Source organism: Pan paniscus, chromosome 1 (genome assembly GCF_029289425.2).
Source record: "Pan paniscus chromosome 1, NHGRI_mPanPan1-v2.0_pri, whole genome shotgun sequence".
In the NCBI taxonomy this organism is placed as follows: Eukaryota; Metazoa; Chordata; class Mammalia; order Primates; family Hominidae; genus Pan; species Pan paniscus.
Genome location: NC_073249.2, coordinates 28,856,293 through 28,881,406, shown reverse-complemented (window position 1 = coordinate 28,881,406; position 25,114 = coordinate 28,856,293). Strand labels below are relative to the sequence as shown.

The window sequence follows — 25,114 nt, the reverse complement described above, 5'->3', positions numbered from 1 at the left end:
TCTCATGGATGAATTTAGGGGTTCAAGACTTCAGTGGAGAAAGTAACTGCAGATGTGGGGTAAATAACAAGAAAACTAGAATTAGAAGTGGAGCCTGAAGATATGACTGAATTACTACAACCTCATCATAAAAGCTGAAGGCATAAGGAGTTGCTTCTTATGGATAAGCAAAGAAAGTGGTTTCTTAGATGAAATCTACTCCTGGTGAAGATGCTATGAATGTTGCTGAACTGACAACAGTGGATTTAGAATATTACACACACACAGTTGATAAAGCAGCAGCAGGATTTGAGAGGATTGACTCCAATTTTTAAAGTCCTACTGTGGGTAAAATGCTATCAAACAGGATCATCTGTTAAAGAGAAGTCTTTTGTGAAAGGAAGAGTCAACGAATGTGGCAAAGTTCATTGTTATCTTATTTTAAGAAATTGCCACAGCCACCCCAGTCTTCAGCAACCACTACCATGATCAGTCAGCGCCATCAACATGGAGGCAAAACCCTCCACCAGCAAAAAGAGTACAACTTGCTGAAGGCTCCAATTACAAGTTGCTGAAGAATCTGGTGGTATTATTTTTTTTTTTTAGTAACAAAGTATTTTTAAGTTAAGTACCTTATTTGTTTATTCATAATGTTATTGAACACTTAATAGATAAGTATAGTGTAAAGATAACTTTAATATATACCGGGAGACCAAAAAATTTGTGTAACTTGCTTTATTCTGATACTTGCTTTATTGCAGTGGTCTGGAACTGAATCTGCAATATCTCTGAAGTATGTCTGTAGTCTACAAGCTCTCTCCCAACCATCAACATGGCAAAATTTCTCTCCACTTCGGCATATAGGTGCCTTTCCCTCTTACCAGTCCCTCCAATACATACTCTCTAGGCTGTACGTTACATAGTTTTATTATTTCTTTCCTATTTCTAGTTTGCTGTTTGTCTTAATTCTAATCTGATTTCATCCATATAAAAACATCAGGCAAGCTACACAATGCAGTTTGTCCTGAATCCTGCCTTTATGGCCAGACCTGATTTTATTTCACATTTATAGCAGAATAAGTTCACAACATTTATTCGTATATTTTTATGTCCTTAACACTCCCCTCCATGTCTCTGTTGCACTAATGTTCTCATACTCAGAAGACTACAGTGGTTTTTAAAAGTAAAAACGAAAAGAAAAGGGAGATATGGATGTGGGAGTCAGCAATCATTATGCAGGTGCCTGTGACCCAGAAATGAATGAAAAGAGGCCTGGGTTCAGGGCTGGAGGGCCTGGATTTCCAGATCCATTTGTCATGGAATATATGCTACAAGACAAACCTTTTTACCTTTTGTGCCTTGGTTTCTTCTTTGGGGAATGGACTAAGAACACTTGTTGGTTTATAAGAATTTTAGGCTGAATTACTGGAGATGATGTAAACAGAAGACTTTAGAAAACCCACATAAACTTTAGCTCTTAATAAAGACGATGATGATATACATTGATGTTTCTGTATGAAGCCTTTTCTTTATCTTCCTTTGCCGCTAGTGCCCTTTGGACAGTTACCAATTAACACTGTATTTTGTTCTTTAACTTTTCATGTTACTCTATTAAGACTGCATGTTCCTCAACTGCATGCACCATATGACCACCTGTAGAAATGATTGTAAAATAATTAGTACATATCCTAAAATAGTTACTTTTCAAGATTTTATGCTTGAAAAGAGGCTGTCATCATTCATTGTTTTAAATGCTCCTTTGAGGAATGATCCAGTTTGATGAACATAAGAAAATACTGTTGTTTTTACTATTACATTTCTGTTGTTTGATCAAATGTGGGATTATCCAATTTAATTATCCATGCAGTTCATCAAAGTTGTTTCCAAACAGATACTTCATTAAAAATAAGTCATCAAAAGACAAAGACTTACCACCCCTGAGAATATACAAAACATCAAACTACAGGTTCCAGAGCTCTTGCAAAATAAATTCATAAAGTGTACCATCACATCATTGTATTAAATATATACTTCCTCAGAGTGACTACTTTGAAAGCTCAGCTCAAGTTTTGCATACAACTCTTGTTGTATTTATGTAAAAATTTTGGGAGGCTGAGGTGGGTGGATCACGAGGTCGGGAGATCAAGAACATCCTGGCCAACATGGTGAAACCCCGTCTCTACTAAAAATACAAAAATTAGCTGGCTGTGGTGGTGCATGCCTGTAATCCCAGCTACTGGGGAGGCTGAGGCAGGAGAATCGCTTGAACCTGGGAGGCAGAGACTGCAGTGAGCACAGATTGCACCACTGCACTCCAGCTTGGAGACAGAGCGAGACTCCATCTCAAAAAATATATATATATATTAATTGCAACATGTTAGCATCATACCTCATACCTAGTACCTCTTAGAATAGAACAGAACTCATAGTACATGCTCAACAGTATGCAATTGATTGTGGCTTATTGTTAAGAGTTTGATATGACAGAAGTAGATAACAAAAGAACGGTTAAAAATATTACAAATGAAATATACTTTTTCATATGTAAACAAACCTGGATTCTAGCCATAGTAATCTTCTGAGATGCATATTCCATGATTGTAATGTTTTTATAAGGACACATTTATAACTTTAGAAATTTAGATGCTTGTTTTAGTGTTAGAAAAGGAAGATATTAGTAAATAGTGGAAAAAGTTAATATGGGAGTCTTGGCAATTGAGTTCTTAAGCAATGGATGGCAAGTGCCCAATGGGTGACTATAGAGGGTCAATTTGGAAAGATTAAGGACACTTAACCTGGGTTCTTCGCTTATGAGTGGTAATATACTAAAATCATCTGAAAGAAATCCAGGATCTGAAAACATATGCTCAAATTCAGACAGATGATTAAATCTACTATTCATTCATCTGCTTAATTGAGCAACTCCCATATGCTAGGCACTGTGCTAGGCATTAGAGACACAGTATTGGACTGAACATTCACAATTGCTTTATTTTAGTCATTATTATAAGAGCTATTAAAGAAAAGTAGAATATACTACTAAAGTAATAGGGAGATTGGTTTTTATGAAATGGACAGGGAAGAGTATTCCAAAACTGTTTATTTATCTGAAAAAAAAGTACTGCTAAAACAGTTATAATAAAGCTGTTTCTACTATTACAGAGTTATAAAGTTTACACATCAACTTTGATGAGCTGCATTGATAATTAAATTGGATAATCTCACATTTGATTAAATGGTTTCAGTCTGCTGAAAGGCTTTTGCTTAGGTTATAATGTAGACTCCTATTTACTATATGATTTTTTGCTGAACTACAAAAATATTATTTAGCACTAACAGAAATAGAAAACTATCAGTTATTGAAGATAAAGCAGTTCATAATGTTGAAATGTAGTAAGTGTACTGGTGTCAATATAATAAAGCTGGTATAATATTACGAAATGTAGATCAAATATAAGTCACCTGCTCAGGAAGGCATCTTTATTATGGTTTTCAAGTACCTAAGCTAGTTGTGGAACCAGTTGAAGCTGTTTATACAAAAGCTTATTGGAGAAATGCCAAAATATTAAGGCAGAAAGCAAATTATAATTGGATTGGAGAATAGATCTAGCTGCTGTAATTCATTAATTTTTTTAGAAAAGTTAAACCTGGGTGCTTGTGTTTGTTACAAGAGTAATATAATCAAGACATAACAAAATGTTATTTGGGAGTCTCTGGTTTTGAACTGTCTAGACACTGAAAGTACCTATAAAAATGTGAACTTCATGTGGGTGGGGATTTTTGTCTATTTCGTCTACTGCTGTTTCTGAAGAGCTTAGAATAGTCCCTTACATTAACAGAGCTATATATTTTTAAATTAATGAATGAATGAAAAGCAAAGTGAAAAATGGTGTATTTATGTAGAAAAGGAAGAAATCAACAAAATGTTAAGTGATGTCACATTTAACATAGAAAAAATAATTTGAAGGCATTGAATAAATTGAGTTTATAAAAAGAACCTACAAAAATAACATTTTTATATTAATAAGGTAAGTATAAAGACATGAGGGAACAATTCACTTAGTGTGTCATCTAGGAAATCAAATACTCAAATTGCAAGCCTGTTTAAAAGGGCATTGAACTACATTATGTGTAATTTGTAGTCACAAATGCCAAGTAAAAGACAACCAAACTCCTACTTTAGGGAGGCTACCATAAGACTTTCAAGAGATTGTTTTGCGTTCTATGTGACTTTACAAAACTACAGTATGGAAGATACAATAATGTGGGTATATCTATACTGATACATTTATGAACTCATATGCAACCATTGTTCCTTTGAGATAACGCTATGAATGTTGATTTTCACCTGCACTTTTCCAGCATTGCTAAAGACCAGTGCATAACTCACTGCAATAGTAACTTCCATGTGTCTTGTTCTTTGTTTTGCTGTGCCAATTTGCACTGCCAAGTGACACTGTGATGCTCAGTCTGCTGAAAGGCTTTCACTTAGGAAGAGTCACCCAATTTCTGATGACTGTTCCCTGGGGTTGACCGCCAGCTCTATTGCGTCTAGCACTTCATTGTCGTGTCATTCCATTTTTAATTTTTCAACCTACTTTTGAAGTGTTTCCTCCTGACCAAGTACAGTACACCTTGGTTTATGCAGATACTCATTTAAAAGACTTATTGAAATATCAATGATCAGCAATTCCTATGTATGGATAAAAATGAATAATTACAGTAAAATCACAGAGCAGTAAAATTAGTGGCACTATGGTAATCTGTAGGAGACAGAACAGAGTCACTTTGCTACCCAGTCAATAACATTTACTGGGAAGATACTTTGCATATTATGTAAACTCTTATATCCCCCAGTTGTAGACTTTAATTATCCTCCTATATTTTCAATTCTCCTATATTTTCAATGATGCTTCTTAGAAATTTAAAAGAATGTGAAAGTTCAGGAGAACATACAAGTCATTTAGGAAATAAAAGTCATTTAGGAAATTGGGCATCTACTAATTGCTAAGCACTGTGCTAGGTTCTAGGCAAAAATAAATAAGACATATTCCCTTCCTTTTCCTAGTGCACAGGTGGATAGGGGACCAGCCAGGTACACAGTGCAAGGAGAGCAACAGTAGAGGTATGTCCAAGGTACAGAGGTAGTGCACAGGGAGTGATTAATTAACTGTGGGTGTGGGGAGAAATAGCGGTGTCAGGATAGGTTTCTAAAGGAAGGTTTTTAAAGATCAACTCTGAGGCCATCAGGCAGAAAAGAGGAGAGGACATTCCAGGAAGACAGAACAGATGACACAAATGCACAGAGGAGTCAAGAAATATGGTGTGTTCAGGGAATTCCAAGCAAACCAACATCGCTGAACCTACAGTGCTTGTGGGAAACAGAAGAGTAAACAACTCTTGGAGGTTATGTTTGTGAGGTGTGGAGTGGCATAACCAAAAAAAGCATTGAGCTGACCCTTGCTGGGTCTGACAGTTTATGTATATGCTGATGGCTATGAAGACAAGTATAAGTTAAATTATCACAAGGACTTTTCAGTCCTTCTATGACAATATATACAATGTAAAAGGCAACAGCTTTAAGCAGTTTTAAAAATACGATATATCGTTTCTTTTGAGGATCTTGTCCATTTCAGTGATTCTATATTTTAAGTAGTGAATGTTGACACAATAAAAATTCACCTTGCCAGACAGGCAGGCAATCAGGACCCAGTTTATTTGTGACAAGGACTGATTATTCTTTCCTGATGGACATTAACCTTGTTTCTCTTTAGCTGAGACTGCTCTTTGTTACCTTACTGAACTGTCTATCCTGTAGTTTTCCTGTGTGGCTAAATGAAAGATTGTAAATAGCCTTGTAGTACCTAAAACAAAGTACGCAAATAATTATTGACTGGCCAAGTCTATCAGACATTGGATACATCTAAAGCACATGATATAAAGACGTGCAGTTTTAAGAGTTTACTATTAATCTGCTGAATCTGTCACATTTGATAAATTCTTTGTTTACAAATGACTGCAAGCTGGTAATGCTCATTTGTATGAATTCAACTTGTTTCCCACTTCGTTCTTTAGAAAGAATGCTGTAAGACTGACTGCCGCTAACTATTAGGTGAAGAATATTCCCCTAGAACAGCACAGCATGGCATGTGGTAGAATGGTGCCCAACAAGCATTTATTGGGTGCCACTCTACCACAGAATGAATTATTAATAGCTTATAATCAAGGCCTTCGATTCTTAAGCAACTAAGCCTTTTTATTCTCAGCTTTGACCATATGGAGAAGTACTGTCCAACAGAGAGATAATGTAATGTAAACCACATATGTAAGTTTATATTTTTTAGGATCCGCATTTGAAAAAGTAAAAAAGAAACAGTTGAAAATGATTTAATAATATATTTTATTTAACCTAATATATTAAAATATTGGCATTTCAATATGAAATGGTTATAATATTTATAAAGAGACATCTTACTCTCTTTTTTTTCCTACTATTTGAAAATGTGGTGTGCATTTTATATTTATAGCACATCCCAATTCAGGTAATACATTTCCATCAGAAATACTTGATCGGTATATAGATTTCAGAAAATTTACAGTTGAAAAAGTAGATTCATGTACTTAACATACTTTCAAACATAACACAGTTTTTCAGTCACTGAATCAAATCGGTTTTTAAGTGTAAATTATTTGAAATTGAGTCAAATTAAAAATTCAAGCAACATGTCAAGAGCTCAGTAGTCACATGTAACTGGTACTGGACCCGGTAGTTCTAAAAAATTCTACTCCATAGGGCTGATGGTAGGCAATGCTCTTTTCCCACTTTTCACTGTAGGTTTAGCACCTTTTAGATCTTTATTTCCCTTTTGTTTTGTCAGTACTTCAATTTTCTTCCGAAACTTTCATTACCCTAACACATTAAGTTAGGAACCTGTGAATTGAACATGCCACATTTGGTTAATAACCCAAAAGAAAATTACTCAAAGCCTTAAAATATTCCCTTTGTCATTTCTCCATAGTCACAGACACAGAAGCTATATATAGTAACACAAAAAAATTTTGCTCATGAGCATTTTCATTTCTAAGGACTAGGGTTAAACAGTATTGACTCCATCACAATAATGCCTCATGTCATTTTTTTTTCCTCTTCCATGTTTAAGGATCTACTGATGCCATTTTAAGGGGAGAAGAGCTCATATAGGGACAGACAGTATTTCCTTTTGAAAAACATAGTGACTTTTTTTTTTAACCTGGGCAAAGTGCATTTTCACTTAGTTTTCAGTACATACCAAGCTTAAAATTGTTAGGTATTAATAAGGATTATTTGAATGGCATTTTCTTTTGAATAGAGTTGTTCTTCCAAAAAAACCATTTGGTTAGCTAGAATTATGGATTCGAGCTACCTAGTAATGACTCTCTTTGAATGTAGTTTCACTGTTAGAAGTGTTCTTTGGGGATTGACTTAAACAATAAATATCCCTTCCTATTATTATGTGATATTCCGTAAATTTCAATATGTGAAATAGTGAGCATTGTGTAGCAAATACAGCTAAGGGATTTGTCCATGGCTTTTAACAGACACTTTAAAATCTGTGGAAGCCACTGTGCCAGAATCTGGGGCTCTCCTTTAAGCTCTGTCTCGAATTAGCCATTATATCTTATGGGGTGAACCTATGGTTTTTGTGACTGGTGCAAGATTGAACAGCACCACATATTTCAGTTATCTTCTTCTGTATCTTATTAACCTGGTGCATCTGTGATCTTGAACAAGTTAACTTAGTGGAATTTTGTAAAATGGAAATAAATACGCCTGTCAGGGTCACCACGATTATAAAGATAGAAAAATATGTGAGTATACTTTAAAGAGCAAAATACAAACTACCAGCTGAAGGAATGATTCATATTCCAATGGGGCTGAACGCCTTTTCACAGCTACTTGTTTATTGCTAGGTTAACTCAGGTACTATTGCAACACTAGGTACCCTTGTGTGGCTGCAGCAGTCAGTGATGCCGCTGACACTGTGGTGGCAGCCCCTACAGGCAGCCGTCGCAATAGTTAACCAGAAAATAACCAGAAAAATACAGGATTATGCCCTTGCAACTTCAATACATCTTGGTGATTCAGGATTTTCTGCAGAGGGCATGTAAATGCTTGACATTCCCAGTAACACATCATAGTTCAGGAGGCAGCATTGCAGTTCCGCTGCCTAAATTCTGTTTGAGAAGTGGTGATGACCACCAAAGGGATCTTGTTTTTTTTTTTTTCATTTGCTTTGTGAAATTGGTAAGTGGTTACAAGAGAAAATGCTAAAGAAATAAGTACATAGATGGTGTTCTAGAAGTGAATATAGACTGAGTGATAATTGCTTCTTTCCTCAAAGGATTTTTGTGTTTGCTATTTTCAGGTCTTTTGGACCCATGCTTCAAGGGTCAAGTGTTAACTTTTCAGAAACAATCTTTAATGAGTCAGGATAAAAACCATCTGGTTCAGGGATTCTTCTTTCAAATGGAGGAAATTCAGAAGAGACGAGAAATTTCCCACCATTATAAGAATTCCATTGGAGGCATACTGAAGCAGCTCAGAAAATCAATGTATCCGCTCCTATCTTTCATTCCTTTTGTCTTCCTGCCCATCCATGAAAGGAAGTGAAAAAGAAATGTTGCAAAGAAGAATAGAGAGACGATAAGGTTTTCGTTCTACAGGCTGAATGTGCAAAATGTAAGCTCTCAAATGAGATTTAAAAAAATGCAGCCTTGCTTATAAAAGGCGAATGGGTCCTGGACAATGCACTACAGACGCGGGTGCCTACAGGATGTCTTGAGGCAGGTGGGTGGAAGTGTGAGGAAGCCACCTGGAAGAGGGAGGACAGGGCCCAAATCAGACACAGCTCTCCATCCTCCCTAAACAGGCTCGCCTAAGTGACACTTCCTTGTGTCCCAGGAAGTGACGATCAGCCAGTGTAGATGTTGTGACTCGCGGGTCTCACCCACTCCGAGGGTGCTGCAGGGCGCCCAGAGCGAGACGTCTTCCGCCGGCCCCATTCCCGAAGAGGCCGCGCCGTCGGGGGCTGAGACCCACTTGTACTGAGTCTCCAGCCGCCCCCCTAGGCTGCTGGCGCTTCTAGGGGCTTCTGTGCTTTTTGCCAAACTCTGAGGGTGACCCTGAACCTAACGGCTCCCTAGAGAAGGAGACTGACAGAGGGCTCAGGCGAGGACAGGGATTGAGAAAGCGTGGAAACGGGGGAGGAGGAGTAGAATTTAAGAATGGTAAAAATCCCGAGGTAGGAGAAAAGGAGGGGTAGGATCCAGGGTAGGATTGAATCCAATTCTTCTCCAATGAAACGGACAAACAAACAAACAAACAAACAAAAACAGAAAGAAAGAAAAAGAAAAAAAAAAGCCACTGATTCACATCAGCTCTCTCTCACCCTCAACCCGGCAAAAACCAAACACGAATAAAAATAAAACCACCAGAGGCTCTTAGACGACCGTAAACTCTGCGGGTGGGGCACGAAACAAAAATAAACACAGGGACAGGCGGGCAAGAGAGCGCGGGAGGAGGAGGAGGAGAAAAAGGAGGAGGAGGAGGAGGAGGCGGCCCCGCATCCCTAATGAGGGAATGAATGGAGAGGCCCCCTCGGCTGGCGCCCGCCCACCCGGCGGCGGCCGCCAAGTGCCTCTGGGCGCTGCGTGCCGCGCCCGCTGCTCCGCGCGCAGCCGGCTCGGGCCGCTCCTCCTGACTGAGGCGCGGCGGCGGCGGTGGCTGTGACCGCGCGGACCGAGCCGAGACATTCGCGCCGGGGGATCGGGCGCCGCCGCCGCTGGGCCCCGGGCGCGTGGATGCGGCTGGGTCGGGCGGCGCCGCACACCTGAGGCGGAGAACGGGGCGCGGCGCGGGCGACGCTGTCAGGGCCGCGGTTCCTGACGCCCAGGCGCTCGCCAGGACGCGCCAGGCAGTGATTTGAGGCACCGGGTTCACCTTCACCCATGGTCCGGAGAGCCTAGCGGGGCTCGCCGCCGCCTCCCGGCTCCCCTTCCACGCCTCCCACCCCTCGGCGCCGCATCCTGCCAGCCTCGCCGCCCCGCCAGCGCCGGGCAACCGCCTCGCCCGAAGCCCTCCCTCGTTACTGTCCGCATACCCCGGCGGCGCCGCCGCGGGAAGCGGCTCCCCCTCCTCTTCCTCCGCGTCCTCTTCCCTCTTTCCCCCGCCGGGGCCGCTTGTTGCACCGCCCCGCGGCCTGCGGGAGCCGCTCGCCCCGGCCTTGTGCTCGCGTCCGCACCCCTTTCCTGTCGCCCCCCGGGGCCCGCACCACAGCCCGGCCGGCGAGACCCCGGCCAGACCCCGCTGCCCGCACAAAATGTCGGCCCGGACGCCATTGCCGACGGTGAACGAGCGGGACACGGAAAATGTGAGTAACCGGAGCCTCCCTCGGGAGCAGTGGGGGCGAGACCCTCCTCTGATCCCCACTTCACCCGCGCTTGGGCCGTCCCCCGTGCCTCGGCGCGGCCACCCGCGGCAAGGTCTCCACCTGGAGCCCGGCATGACCCTCACCCACTGCTCAGCCCTATTCTTCGTTCCAACCCCATTTCGCTTGTTTCCCCTCAAGGGTGAGGGTGGGGAACCGTAAGTGGCGCCCTCTCGCTCGGAGGTGGTCCTCCAGGGGCGGATGGGGTGATGGAGGGCAGAGAAGCAGAATGGGATGGCAGAGTGGGCAGTCAGGATTGCTTTATTTCTACCTCTGCATTCTGTGCCCCCACCCGAATGAATGCTGCTTTACAATAGCAGACGAGCCGGCTACCTCTCACACTCTTGCTTTTCTGGATCTTTCAATCCTTTGCACTCTCCCCTCCTCCCCCCGCATTGCCCCATGACTTTGCTTTTTGTAACATTGTGTCCACATTTTGGGTCATGGGCACCAAAGGGAGAAGGATGGGAATGGAAGTGGAGATGTGTGCGTGTTTGTGTATGAGTTTATACTGCTGTGACACTCTTAGTAGGGATGAGTAGAAGAATTTCACGAACAGCATCTATGGCCCTGGGGTTACAGCAAAATGTTGAAAAGCCACATGAAGCCAAGGGCTTTTTAATCTCTTCCTTAAGTCAGTGATAATGATGCAGGGCAGGTTTTACTTTAAATATCTCTCCTCCTTGGAGTGTCACAAGGTGCACATCTTTAAGGGAGGGATTTTCAGTGTCTTTGATCAGATTGCCCTCTGGAGCTGTTATCAAGATGCAGATGTGCCGGGCTTTTAAACTCTTGAAAAACGAAAAGAACAAGATCCCTTGTATTTCCACCTTCTGAAAAGTACAGTTGTGTGTGTGTGTGCAAGTTCCTTTGTGGGAAGGTTTTCTTGTTTTTGTTTTTGTTTAAAACACTCAAGACCTGTAAATAGGGCTTGGCTGATTTTCCGACTGATTTTAAGGACCTAGAGGGGTACTAAGTTTTGGTCAGCTGTCCAGAGCTCTCTGTCTAGTTATCTCATCAGCCGTCCAGCTTTTGATATACCACTGACTTCATGGGGTTGGTAAAATAAAATAACGAAGCGCTTTGGTGTTCTTAGACAAAAGGCATGAGAGAAAGGATACAAGCTCACTTCTGAGTTGTTGGAGGGGTATAAACAGATGATTTCATCTTAGGAGGGAAGCACAGAAATTTAATATAACTATACAAAGAGAGAAGAAATTCTACTAAGAGACCATTGTTAGAGGACCTGTGAAGATGTTTCAGAGTATGCTTTTGTCTTCCCTAGCGCCGTGCATTTAAAATGGGAAAGATAGTGTAAGGCTGCTGCTATCATAAATTAGAACTTCATTTGCATCATAACTATTTTAGAAAATATAATTGATACATAATTTTGATTGAGAGATCGAACAAGTTCAGAGAAAAAGATGGATATTTTGGTTTAAGTTGGTTTTAAAGCCGAGTTGGCACAGAATTTTTCTAACAGGAACATTAAAAAAATGCCTGTCATTCAAGAGTGTGAATGAAAAGTATGACAGATGATAACCTTTGTTTTTATTAGCAAATTACTGTATGTGTTAACCCAGGAGGAGTGGGAAAATACATTGTTTTTATTTTCTTTTAGATTTTGAATAGTATAGCTTTTCTCATACTTGTATGAATAAGGTACTTCATAAAGACATGAGATATAATTATAGAAATATGCATTAAGGAATAGCACAAAATGCAGCGTCTCATGTAAGAACACACAAAAAAGGATTTTAAAGCTAAGCAATAATAGTATGATAAATTTTGTTGTGAGTACCTTCTGAAAATGATTATGCTGTATAAACTGATTTGCTGTTTCTGAACATGTTATTTCAAAGTCACTTTTATGGTCTTGGGCCTTATTGTGTTGTACATAATGATATCTCCATTTAGCTTACTTTACCCACACCTTATTTTCTCCTAATTGCTGTGGAAAATATCTATTATACGACACCTGTCAATTAATAAGTATGCACTCAGCATGTTCATTTTTTAGGTAAAGGGTTGGGAAGGGGATATAGAAGTAGTGTTTAAGATAAGGTCTCTCCCTGCAAGGAGCTTACAGAAGAGATAATAATCCCAAACAAGTAATGTATGGTAGAAGACATTGTGTAAATAGGGCTAAATTGGTTTATAGGTATTATAGGTGTTTATCAAAGAGGCCACCACTGATGGCTACGAAATCACCATTGGTGACTCTCTTTATTCTCTAGTTGGTAGTAAATGGCATCATCCATTTTTACTTCTCATCGATGAAATAAAGTAACAAACCTGCTTGTTAGCTAATATATTAATGCCAGTATGGCAGCCAAAATGTATTTTTGTTTATAGTCATTTTCAATTACATGACATATTTTTAAAAATAGTTACAAAACTTTTATATTCATATGACTATTAAAGGGTTCTAAGTCCTTTGGTATATCAAGGACACTAACTAAAAACATTTTATTTTCCTTAGAAATTAAAATCAACAAATACAGTAATTTAAAACACCATCTTGATATTTCGTTGTCGTTTGCAGTTAATATAAACATTTCTTTGGTCATCCATATAACGTATTTGGATTTTGTGTCCTTGGGAATATATAATATCTACCCTTCTCAGTGTCACTAATATATATTCAGGATAAATAAAAATCCCAAAAGAGGAATATTATAGCACTGATCTCTTATATACTACTACTATATATAGTAGAATGAGAAAGAATTGCTTTTCTCTAAGAACAGTCTATGTGTACTTTTTCAGGAGTATTTTCTTTGATGAAAGATTTGTGTGTGCCTTGTTAATAGGCCTCAACGGGCTAAATACAACAGGACAACCAATGATTAACTTTTAAGGCAATAAACACTTTGTAGTAAAGTAAAAAAAATGTGTTGCAGATAATAGAATCTATGCAAAATGTGTTTGATTTTAGATTATAAACAGTAAGTCCAGAAAAAGAGTAAAAAAGATTTCTCTTTTTTTCTTTTGGTAGATTTTATTTGGATAATTCCACCATGGATATAGATAATATATTATCATTACTCTTACATGTTTTTTAATGAAACAAGAAAAAAAATTTAGTATTTGGGAAAAACTCCGATTATGCTAATTATTAATGGGTCAAAAATGCTCAGCCTAGCTTTCTGTGATGAAATTTTGATCAGTATGAAGAAAACTCTTTTGACTACTTCTTGGAATGTTTTAAAATTGAATTCAGTTAGACTAAAAAGCCTTTAATAAAAAAAGACTCGATGTTGAGTCTTGTGACATACTGAAATTCATGGCGGTGATTATAATGATTACCTATTGTAACTAAGGTTGCCATCAGTAGTTTGTCTTTTGAGAATCATTGTTAATGGCATGAAGAAGCGAGAGGAAAGCATACCTTTGTCACTACCCTTGGATTTTCTGTGCATCCTTCACATGTCACAGTACCTATCACGTAGCATCTAATTGCCTGACTTTGTCTCCCTTAGTCTGTGTTGCCAGTGCCCAGCACAGTGACTAGTACTAGTATATAAGAAATCAGTGCTGTAGCACCCCCTTTGAATTTTTTCATTTATCATCAAAATATATTGGTGACATTGGTGAGGGTAGACATTACGTATTACAACCTGAGAGGCTGAATGAAGCCTTCAGAGAGAAAATTTAGTGACCTACCCAAGGTTAATAATTCTATCCTTCAAGGTGAATAATGAAAATCTGACACCTTCCACCATTACTGTATTTATGCTGTTACTTCGAGAAAGTGTTTTTTTGTTTTCTTTTGTTTTGTTTGTGTCTTAAAGATTTTAGAAGAGTGGCTCATGCCTCTAATCCCAGCACTTTGTGGGGCCGGGGTGGGAGGATTGCTTGAATCCAGGAATTCGAGACCAGCATGGGCAACATGGAGAAACCCTGTCTCCACTAAAAATACAAAAATAAGCTGGGCATGGTGGTGTGTGCCTGTAGTCATTCACAGCTACTAGAGAGGCTGAGGTGGGAGGGTTGCTTGAGCCGAGGAGATAAAGGCTGCAGTGAGCCAAGATCACACCGCTGCACTCCAGCCCGGGTGACAGAGTGTGAACCCTTTTTTTTAAAAAAAAAAAAATAGATTTTAGAAGAGCATATGAAATGGTATAAGATACTTTATTAGAGGAAGAACCGGGTATGCCGTCCCTATCCCTACTTCTGAACCTTTACTGTTTCCTGTGTGGAGTGCCTTGCACTTGTCCCTTTATATCAAATTTACAAATCCTTTATGGCTTGTCTCATTGTTTTAACAAGACTTCTGAAATGATTGCAGCTAATATTGTTGTTTGTTGTAGCTGAACAGTGGTGGATGTATATAGTACACATCAGTGGTCTCTAAAGTGGGTGTGCAGGGCGATACATTGGAAGAAGAAATGTATTTAATGTCTGTCACTTCACTTCTGACCTACATGCTATTACTTTTTTTTTTTTATAAAAATCCAGTTCATATAGAATTAGACACATGATTTTAAAGTTATTATTGTTGTTGTTGTTATTATTTTTCTTCTTCCATCTCATTGTTTCCTTTGGGTGTCATTTTCTCTTTTCCTGATGAATATCTGTGGAAGTTCTTTTGGTGCAGGATTGTTAGTGATGAACTTTTTTAGATCTGAAGACATATTTTGCCCTAATTCTTGAACGATAGCTTTGCTTGGTCTGTAACTCTAGGTTGATAGTTTGATTTCTTTCACCACTCAGAAGGTAGTATTCCATTGTCTATTGATATACATTGTTTCTGTTCAGGAGTCATCTGCTATTTGGTGTGTGATCCTTTCTGTCTGTCTCTATCTTGTGTGGATTCATATGTCTCATCAGTTATGGGAATGTACCAACCATTATGTCTTTGAATGTTACCTTACCTCTGTTCTGCATAGTATTTCTGGCACTCTGGTTAGATGTGCTAAAATTTATCATTCTATCCTTCATGTTTAACCTGTCATTTATTTTTTTCCTCCTATTTCACTGTTTATCTGTACTCCAATCTGTAGTATAACCTATACTATAGTTACCATATATGTTTAGATCTTTCTTCAGCTGTATATAACCCTGTTAACCTATCTGTTGAATTTTTTTTCATTGTGGTAAAAAGCACACATCAGATACACCCTTTTAACAAATTTTTAAGTGTGCAGTACAGTATTTTTGGTGGGGAGGGAGTAGATTTTAGTGGTGGTAAGGTGGCAATTTTATTTTTTTATTTTTTCACGTCTTATTTTTTATTTAATTTTATGATATGTATTAGATCTATTAGTGCATATTTTGGGGGTATATGTGTTAATTTGATACATTCATATAATCAAATTAAGGCAATTGGGATATCTATCACTTTACATATTGATCTTTTCATTATACTAGCAACATTAAAATTATTCTAGCTATTTTGAAATGTACAATCGATTAGTTAACTATAGTCACCTCAGTGATCTATTGAACACGAGGTCTTTTTCCTTCTAAGTGTATGTTTATACTCATTAATCAATCTCTCTTCATCCTCCCCTTCCTACTAACCCTTTCTAGCCTTTGTTAACCACCAATCTACTCTCTATCTTCATGAGATCGCTTTTTTAACTCCCACATATGAGTGAGAACATATTTGTCTCTCTGTACTTGGCTTATTTCACTTAACATAATGACCTCCAATTTCATCCCATAGGCACAATATTGTACAGCACATCTCTAGAAATTTTTCATCTTGTGTGACTGAAACAGTGTACATATTGAACAGCAACTCCCTATTTCCCTTTATTTCCAGACCCTGGCAACCACCATTCTTATTTTCTGCTTTGATGAGTTTGACTACTTTAGATACCTCACAAAAATGGGATCATGTAACATTTATCCTCTCTAACTGGCTTATTTCATTTTAGCACAATGCTCTTAAGGTTCATCCATGTTATAGCATATGACAGGATTTCTATCTTTTTTATAGCTGAATAATATTCCATTGTATTATGTACCTTGTTTTGTTTATCTGTTTATCTGCGGGTGGACATTTGGGTTGCTTCTACTTCTTGGCTCTTATAAATAATACCTCAGTAAATATGGGAGTGCAAAGATCTCTTCAAGATCCTGATTTTAGTTTTTTGGATAAATACCCAGAAATGGTCATATGTTAGTTCTATTGTTGGGTCATATGGTAGTTCTACTGGGTCAAATGGTAAGTCTATTTTTAATTTTTTGAGGAGACTTCATATTGTTTTTCATAGCAGCTGCAGCATTTTACATTTCCACCAACAGTGCACAAGGGTTGCAATTTCTCTACATCCTCACCAATGTTTATTTTCTGTTTTTATTTTATTTTTGTTTTATGGTTTTTAAAATTATAGCTGTCCTAACAGTTGTAAAGTAAATATCTTACTGTGGTTTTGATTTGCATTTCCCAGATGATTTGTGATGTTCACCATCTTTTTATGTACCTGTTGGCCATTTGTATGTCTTCTTTAGAGAAATGTCTATTCAACTCCTTTGCACATTTAAAAATCAAGTTTTTTTAAATCAAGTTTGCGTATAGTTTTGCTCATACTGTAGTGTGCTTTTTCACTCTGTTGTTTTCTTTGATGTGCAGAAGCTTTTTAGTTTGATTTAGTCCTGATTGTCTGTTTTTGCTTTTGTTGGCTGTGCTTCTGATATCATATACAAGAAATCTTTGTCAAGACCAATATCATGAAGCTCTTCTCCTATGTTTTCTTCTAGGGATTTTATAATTCAGGTCTTAAATTTAAATCTTTAATCCCTTTTGAGATAGTTTTTGTGTATGATATAAAATGAGGGTCCAGTGTCATTCTTTTGCATATATATATCCATTTTCCCAGCACCATTTGTTGAAAAGACTGTCCTTTACCCATTGTGAATTTTTGGCATCCGTGTTGAAAATCATTTGACTGTGTATGCATGGGTTCATTTCTGAGCTCTCTATTCTGTTCTTAGTGTATATCTCTGTCTTTAAGCTATTACTATACTATTTTGATTACCATAGCTTTGTAATATGTTTTGAAGCCAGTAAGTGTGAGGCTTCTAACTTTGTTCTTTCTGAAGATTGTTTAGGCCATTCAGGGTCCTTTGTGGTTCCATATGAATTTTATACTTTTTTTTGTTTCTGTAAAAAATGCCATTAGGTTAGTTCTTTGTTAGTGCGTAGAAATGTAACTGACTTTTGTATGTTGATTTTGTAGCCTGAAACTGTTGAATTTGTTTATTATTTCTAGCAGTTCTTTTTTTGGTATTTGGAATCCTTAGGGTTTTCGGCATATAAGATAATCTCATCTACAAACAGTGATAATTTTGCTTCTTTCTGATTTGGATACCTTTTATTTATTTATTTTTTTCTTGTCTAACTGCTCTGCCTAGGACTTCTAATACTATGTTAAATAGAAGTGGCAAGAATGGGCATCCTTGTCTTGTTCTTGGTCTTAAAGGGAAACCTTTGTTTTCTACCACTGAGTGTTATTTATATTAGTTGTGGGCTTTTTTTTCCCCCACACAATACATTTTATTTTATAAACTACTGTGTACATTTTATACAATTATGACTGTTTTCCATGCCTTAAGTTTCTAACCTTATCATTTGCAATGGCTACATTAGAGTGGGTGAACTAGCATTTATTTAACCAGTCCTCTCTCTCTTTTTTTTTTTTGAGATGGAGTCTTATTCTTTCACCCAAGCTGGAGTGCAGTGGCACAATCTCAGCTCACTGCAACCTCCACCTCCTGGGTTCAAGCGATTCTCCTGCCTCAGCCTCCCAAGTAGCTGAGATTATAGGCACACGCCAGTAGCTGGGATTACAGGTGCACACCACCATGGCTGGCTAATTTTTGTACTTTTAGTAGAAACAGGTTTCGCCATGTTGGCCAGGTTGGTCTCAAGCTCCTGACCTTGGGTGATCTACCTGCCTCAGCCTGCCAAAGTGCTGGGATTACAGGCGTGAGCCACTGTGCCCGGCCCCAGTCCTCTCTTGTTAGATATTGAAGGTTTTTCCATTTCTGTACTGTAAATAACCTTGATGAGTATCTCCATAGATAAGTCTCTAAGTGTATCTATTGTTATTTTTTTTTTCAATTTTTAAGTTCAGGGGTACATGTACAGGATTTGCACATTTGTTACATAGGTAAACATGTGGCATAGTTTGTTGCACAGATCATCCTATCACCTAGTTTTTTTTTTTTTAATTTAAGTTTTAGGGTACATGTGTACAATGTGCAGGTTGGTTACATATGTATACATGTGCCATGCTGGTGTGCTGCACCCATTAACTCTTCATTTAGCATTAGGTATATCTCCTAATGCTATCCCTCCCCCCTCCCCCCACCCCACAACAGTCCCCAGAGTGTGATGTCCCCCTTCCTGTGTCCATGTGTTCTCATTGTTCAATTCCCACCTATGAGTGAGAACATGCGGTGTTTGGTTTTTTGTCCTTGCAATAGTTTACTGAGAATGATGATTTCCAGTTCATCCATGTCCCTACAAAGGACATGAACTCATCATTTTTTATGGCTGCACAGTATTCCATGGTGTATATGTGCCACATTTTCTTAATCCAGTCTATCATTGTTGGACATTTGGGTTGGTTCCAAGTCTTTGCTATTGTGAATAGTGCCACAATAAACATACGTGTGCATGTGTCTTTATAGCAGCATATTTATAGTCCTTTGGGTATATACCCAGTAATGGGATGGCTGGGTCAAATGGTATTTCTAGTTCTAGATCCCGGAGGAATCGCCACACTGACTTCCACAATGGTTGAACTAGTTTACAGTCCCACCAACAGTGTAAAAGTGTTCCTATTTCTCCACATCCTCTCCAGCACCTGTTGTTTCCTGACTTTTTAATGATTGCCATTCTAACTGGTGTGAGATGGTATCTCATTGTGGTTTTGATTTGTGTTTCTCTGATGGTCAGTGATGATGAGCATTTTTTCATGTGTCTTTTGGCTGCATAAATGTCTTCTTTTGAGAAGTGTCTGTTCATGTCCTTTGCCCACTTTTTGATGGGGTTGTTTGTTTTTTTCTTGCAAATTTGTTTGAGTTCATTAAAGATTCTGGATATTAGCCTTTTGTCAGATGAGTAGGTTGTGAAAATTTTGTAGGTTACCTGTTTACTCTGATGGTAGTTTCTTTTGCTGTGCAGAAGCTCTTTAGTTTAATTAGATCCCGTTTGTCAATTTTGGCTTTTGTTGCCATTGCTTTTGATGTTTTAGACATGAAGTCCTTGCCCATGCCTATGTCCTGAATGGTAATGCCTAGGTTTTCTTTTAGGGTTTTTATGGTTTTAGGTCTAACGTTTAAGTCTTTAATCCATCTTGAATTAATTTTAGTATAAGGTGTAAGGAAGGGATCCAGTTTCAGCTTTCTACATATGGCTAGCCAGTTTTCCCAGCACCATTTATTAAATAGGGAATCCTTTCCCCATTGCTTGTTTTTCTCAGGTTTGTCAAAGATCAGATAGTTGTAGACATGCAGCATTATTTCTGAGGGCTCTGTTCTGTTCCATTGATCTATATCTCTGTTTTGGTACCAGTACCATGCTGTTTTGGTTACTGTAGCCTTGTAGTATAGTTTGAAGTCAGGTAGCCTCCAGCTTTGTTCTTTTGGCTTAGGATTGACTTGGCGATGTGGGCTCTTTTTTGGTTCCATATGAACTTTAAAGTAGTTTTTTCCAATTCTGTGAAGAAAGTGATTGGTAGCTTGATGGGGATGGCATTGACTCTATAAATTACCTTGGGCAGTATGGCCATTTTCACGATATTGATTCTTCCTACCCATGAGCATGGAATGTTCTTCCATTTGTTTGTATCTTCTTTTATTTCCTTGAGCAGTGGTTTGTAGTTCTTGAAGAGGTCCTTCACGTCCCTTGTAAGTTGGATTCCTAGGTATTTTATTCTCTTTGAAGCAATTGTGAATGGGAGTTCACTCATGATTTGGCTCTCTGTTTGTCTGTTATTGGTGTATAAGAATGCTTGTGATTTTTGTACATTGATTTTGTATCCTGAGACTTTGCTGAAGTTGCTTATCAGCTTAAGGAGATTTTGGGCTGAGACAATGGGGTTTTCTAGATATACAATCATGTCATCTGCAAACAGGGACAATTTGACTTCCTCTTTTCCTAATTGAATACCCTTTATTTCCTTCTCCTACCTAATTGCCTTGGCCAGAACTTCCAACACTATGTTGAATAGGAGTGGTGAGAGAGGGCATTCCTGTCTTGTGCCAGTTTTCAAAGGGAATGCTTCCAGTTTTTGCCCATTCAGTATGATATTGGCTGTGGGTTTGTCATAGATAGCTCTTATTATTTTGAGATATGTCCCATCAATACCTAATTTATTGAGAGTTTTTAGTATGAAGTGTTGTTGAATTTTGTCAAAGGCCTTTTGTGCATCTGTTGAGATAATCATGTGGTTTTTGTCTTTGGTTCTGTTTATGTGCTGGATTACATTTATTGATTTGCATATATTGAACCAGCCTTGCATCCCAGGGATGAAGCCCACTTGATCATGGTGGATAAGCTTTTTGATGTGCTGCTGAATTCGGTTTGCCAGTATTTTATTGAGGATTTTTGCATCAATGCTCTTTTTATATATGGTCTTTTTTATGTTGATGTAATTTTTTTCCATTCTTATTTTGTTGAGTGGTGTTTTTAATCATGAAAGGGTACTGAATTGTGTCAGTGCTTTTTCTGCATCTATTGAGATGATCAGGCAATTTTAATTTTCCTTCTATGAATGTGGTATATATCACATTGATTTTGTATGTTGAGCCATCCTCGTATCCTAGGGATAATTGCCTCTTGGGCGTGGTACGTGATCCTTCTAATGTGCCGTTGAAATTGAATTGCTAGGTTTTTTTTTTTTTTCCTGAGAATTTTTATATTGATATGCATTAGGGATATTGAGTTGTAGTTTTTTTTTTCCTGTAGTGACTTTCTCTGGTTTTTTATCATGGTAATGCTGGCTTTATAAAATGAGTTAAGAAGTATTCTCTTCTCTTCTTTTTGGGGGAGAGTTTGAAAAGGGTTGGTTTTAATTCTTCTTTAAATGTTTAGTATAATTCACTAGTGAAGCCATCTGGTCTTGGGCTTATTGTTGTTGGAAGGTTTTTGATTCCTGATTCAATCTCCTTACTAGTTATAGCTTTGTTTAGATGTTCTATTTTTTCATAACTTAGTTTTTGTAGGTTTATTAGGGTTCTCCAGAGAAACAAATCCAATAGGCTGTATATAGATATATGAGAAGATTTATTATGGGAACTGGTCCATGTGATTATGGAGGCCATGAAGTCTCACAGTATTTCATCTGAAAGTGGGAGAACCAGGAAAACCAGTGATATAATTTAGTCTATGTCTGAAAGCCCAAGAACCAGTAGGTCTAATGCCTGCAAGCAGAATAAGATGGATATCCCAGCTGAAGAAGAGAGAAATAAATTTTCCGTTTTTTTTCTTTATATTCCAATCGGGCTCTCTCAATGGATTGAATGATGCTTGCCCACATTGATGAAGGTATATGCTTTGTTCAGTTGCTGATCAAAATGCTAACCTCTTCTGGAAAAACTCTCTTGGATATACCCCAAAATAATATTTTGCCAGCTATCTGAGCATTCCTCAGCCCAGAAAAATTGACATATAAAATTAACTATCACGGTAAGTTATATGTTTCTAGGAATTTATACATTTCTTCTATGTTATCTGATTTGTTGGAATATGATTATTCATGGTAGTATCTTATATCCTTTTTATTTCTGTGGCATCAGTTGTAGTATTTCCTCTTTCATTTCTGATTTTATTTATTTGAGTCCTATCTTTTTTTTCTTAGTCAAAGGTTTGTCAAATTTGTTGATCTTTTCAAAAAACCAAGTCTTTTGTTGATTTTTTTCTGTTGTTTTTGTATTCACTAATTTGTTATTTCTGCTCTAATCTTTTTTATTTCCTTTCTTCTGCTAAATTTTGACTTAGTTTGCTCTTCTTTCTCTAGTCCTTGGGGTGTTGAGTTAGATTATTTATTTGAGGTCTCTCTCTTTTTTTTTTTGTTTGAGATAGAGTCTTGCTCTGTCATCCAGGCTGGAGAGCTGTGGTGCAATCTCAGCTCACTGCAGCCTCTGCTTCCTGGGTTCAAGTGATTCTCTGCCTCAGCCTCCTGAGTAGCTGGGATTACAGGTGCCTGCCACCATACCTGGCTAATTTTTGTATTTTTAGAAGAGACGGGGTTTCACCATGTTGGCCAGGCTGGTCTAAAACTCCCAACCTCAAGTGATCTGCCCACCTTGGCCTCCCAAAGTGCTGGGATGACAGGCAAGAGCCGCCACACCCAGCCTCTTATTCTTTAACGTAGGTGTTTTTTAAATGAAATCACGATAAACTTCCCTCTTAGTACTGCTTTTGCTGCATCCCATAAGTTTTGCTGTTGTATTTTTGTTATCTGTCCTGGAGAATGTTCTGTGTGTGCTTGAGAAGAATTTATATTGTGCTGCTATTGGGTGGAATGCTCTGTATGTCTATGTGTCCGTTAGGTCAATTTGTTCTATAGTGTTCTTCAGGTCCTCTGTTTCCTTGTTGATCTTCTGTCTAGTTATTCTATCATTATCGAATGTAGGGTATTGAAATCTTTTATTGTTGTGTTGCCGTCTATTCCTGCCTTCAGTTCTGTCATGTTTGCTTCTGTTCTGATGTTGGGTACATATGTATTTATAATTGTTTTAGCTTCCTCATGAATTGATGCTTTTATCACTACGTAATATTCTTCTTTGTCTCTTGTGACAGTTTTTGACATAAGGTCTGTTTTATCTGATGTAAGTTTGGCTACCTCTGCTCTCTTTTGGTTATTTCATCCTTTAATTTTTAGCCTGTGGGTGTCCTTAAATCTAAAGTGAATCTCTTGTACACAACATATAGTTGGATGTTATATTTTTAATCCATTCAACAATTCTGTCTTTTGATTACAGTGTTTAATCCATCTTCATTTGGTGCAATTAGTGATAGGGAAAGACTTACTATTGCCATTTTGTTAACTATTTTCCGTCTTGTAGGTTTTTGTCCCTCTTATCCTCTCTTGCTGTATTCCTATGTGTTTCATTGATTTTTTTGTAGTGACCTCTAGTGTAAGCTGGGTTCTATCAGCATCTAAAACCAGTCCCTCTGGCAGTCCCCTAAAAATCAGAGCATTGGATCCATGCTCCACTCTTTTTCCCCATCTGTTGAATTTTTAATTTCATTTATCATATTTTTAATTTCTAAGTTTTAAGATTTTTCTCTTAAGCTTGTCTGCCTTTTTAAGTAGATTCTTGGACTTTGCTTATTTTATGATTTCATCTTCATTTCCTTGAACATTTAATATATAGTAATTTGCATCCTTGCAATTTAATATATAGTAATTTGTTTCTGGTAATTCCATTATCTGAAGTCCCTAGGAGGTTAGATTTATTGTTGATATCTGCTAATTCTCATTCACTATGGTTGTTTCTTATTGAATTGCTGGTATTTGATGGTGTCATTCACTATGGTTGTTTCTTATTGAATGTGCTGGTATTTGATGGTGAACTCCTCTTTGCCTGATTGTTATTTGTGTGAAACTTGGGGGCCTAAATTGAGGATGCTTCCTTCAGAAAGGGATTGGGTTGCTTCTGCTGGGAACCCCTACTGACCTGGGGCACTTTAGTCTCCTGTAGGGATTCCTGGGAGTTGTAGGTTCAGCTCTCTCACCCTGTAGTGAGTCCAAGGCTTAGTATTTGACTCCAGGGTAACTAAGGCTTTTGTGGTTAACTTTTAGCTGTTGTTTGTTGATTTGTTTTTTTATGTTTGTTTACTTGTTTTTGTTTTGCCCTTGGAGGTCTCTCTTACTCTCTTATAGTTCAGTAATTCATTTAAAAAATAGATACTATTTTGGAGTACCCCTTATGATATCATGCCTACTGCACTGTAGAAATTCTGGAATAAGTTTTTTGTAAATGGGTCTTCAGAAATTTACATACTTATGGGATTTCCATACTTATGTTCCATACTTATGTAAATTTCCATACTTATGTTCCTAAACCATGTATCATTTCTGAAATTCTCATATCTGTATACTTTAAAATGTGCATAATTTTCTGTTTATAAATCTTTCGTTTGAAAATTTACTAGATTTTTGAAATCATTTGTTACAATTGTTAGAATGATTAATTTTCAAGAATGGCTCAGGCAAAGTGGAAATCTAACAGAACTTTTGCATAATTGGTGAATAGATCGAACTATGAGCATCATAATTAAATAAGTGCAAGCAGTTGTCCACTGCTTCCATTTATGTGAGATGCTCTCATTAGCCATGACAGTCATTGAAATTAAGTAGCAACATAAACTGGACTTATAATCAGTCTTTCAGTTCTTTATCACAAATTGTTAAGCCAACATTTACAAATCTCAAGAAACATTCATTTGTATTGTATAACATTAATAATATTTTGCTAATCACTGAAAAGTTTGTACCATTATTCAATATGTTTCCAAAAATTTTTATACTATACTTTTTAATATGCATAATCTATTTATAAAGTAATTCATATGTAATTTATTAGCATTTCTATGGGAGTGCATACTTACACATTTTGAAGCTAAAAATACCTTGGACTGTAGTTTAGAGGCCATTCTATGCCACAGAGTTTAGCGTTGTTCTCTAATTCTTCTGCGTATA

General features: G+C 37.9%; 1 protein-coding gene across 5 annotated transcripts in view; it reads left to right on the top strand.

Annotated features, from left to right (window-relative positions):
• The first annotated feature begins 9,618 nt into the window (after window positions 1-9,618).
• MARK1 (microtubule affinity regulating kinase 1) overlaps window positions 9,619-25,114 on the top strand; it is a 136,479-nt gene continuing 120,983 nt past the window's right edge. For 3 of the 5 annotated variants that reach the window (XM_003807176.5, XM_008959232.5, XM_008959231.5), the window contains exon 1: window positions 9,634-10,388. In XM_003807176.5, the coding sequence (XP_003807224.1) occupies window positions 10,338-10,388 (51 nt within the window). In that variant the 5' untranslated portion in view covers window positions 9,634-10,337. Of the gene's footprint in view, window positions 10,389-25,114 lie in introns of all 5 variants that reach the window. The other 2 variants (XM_003807177.5, XM_063596997.1) reach the window with 2 other exon arrangements.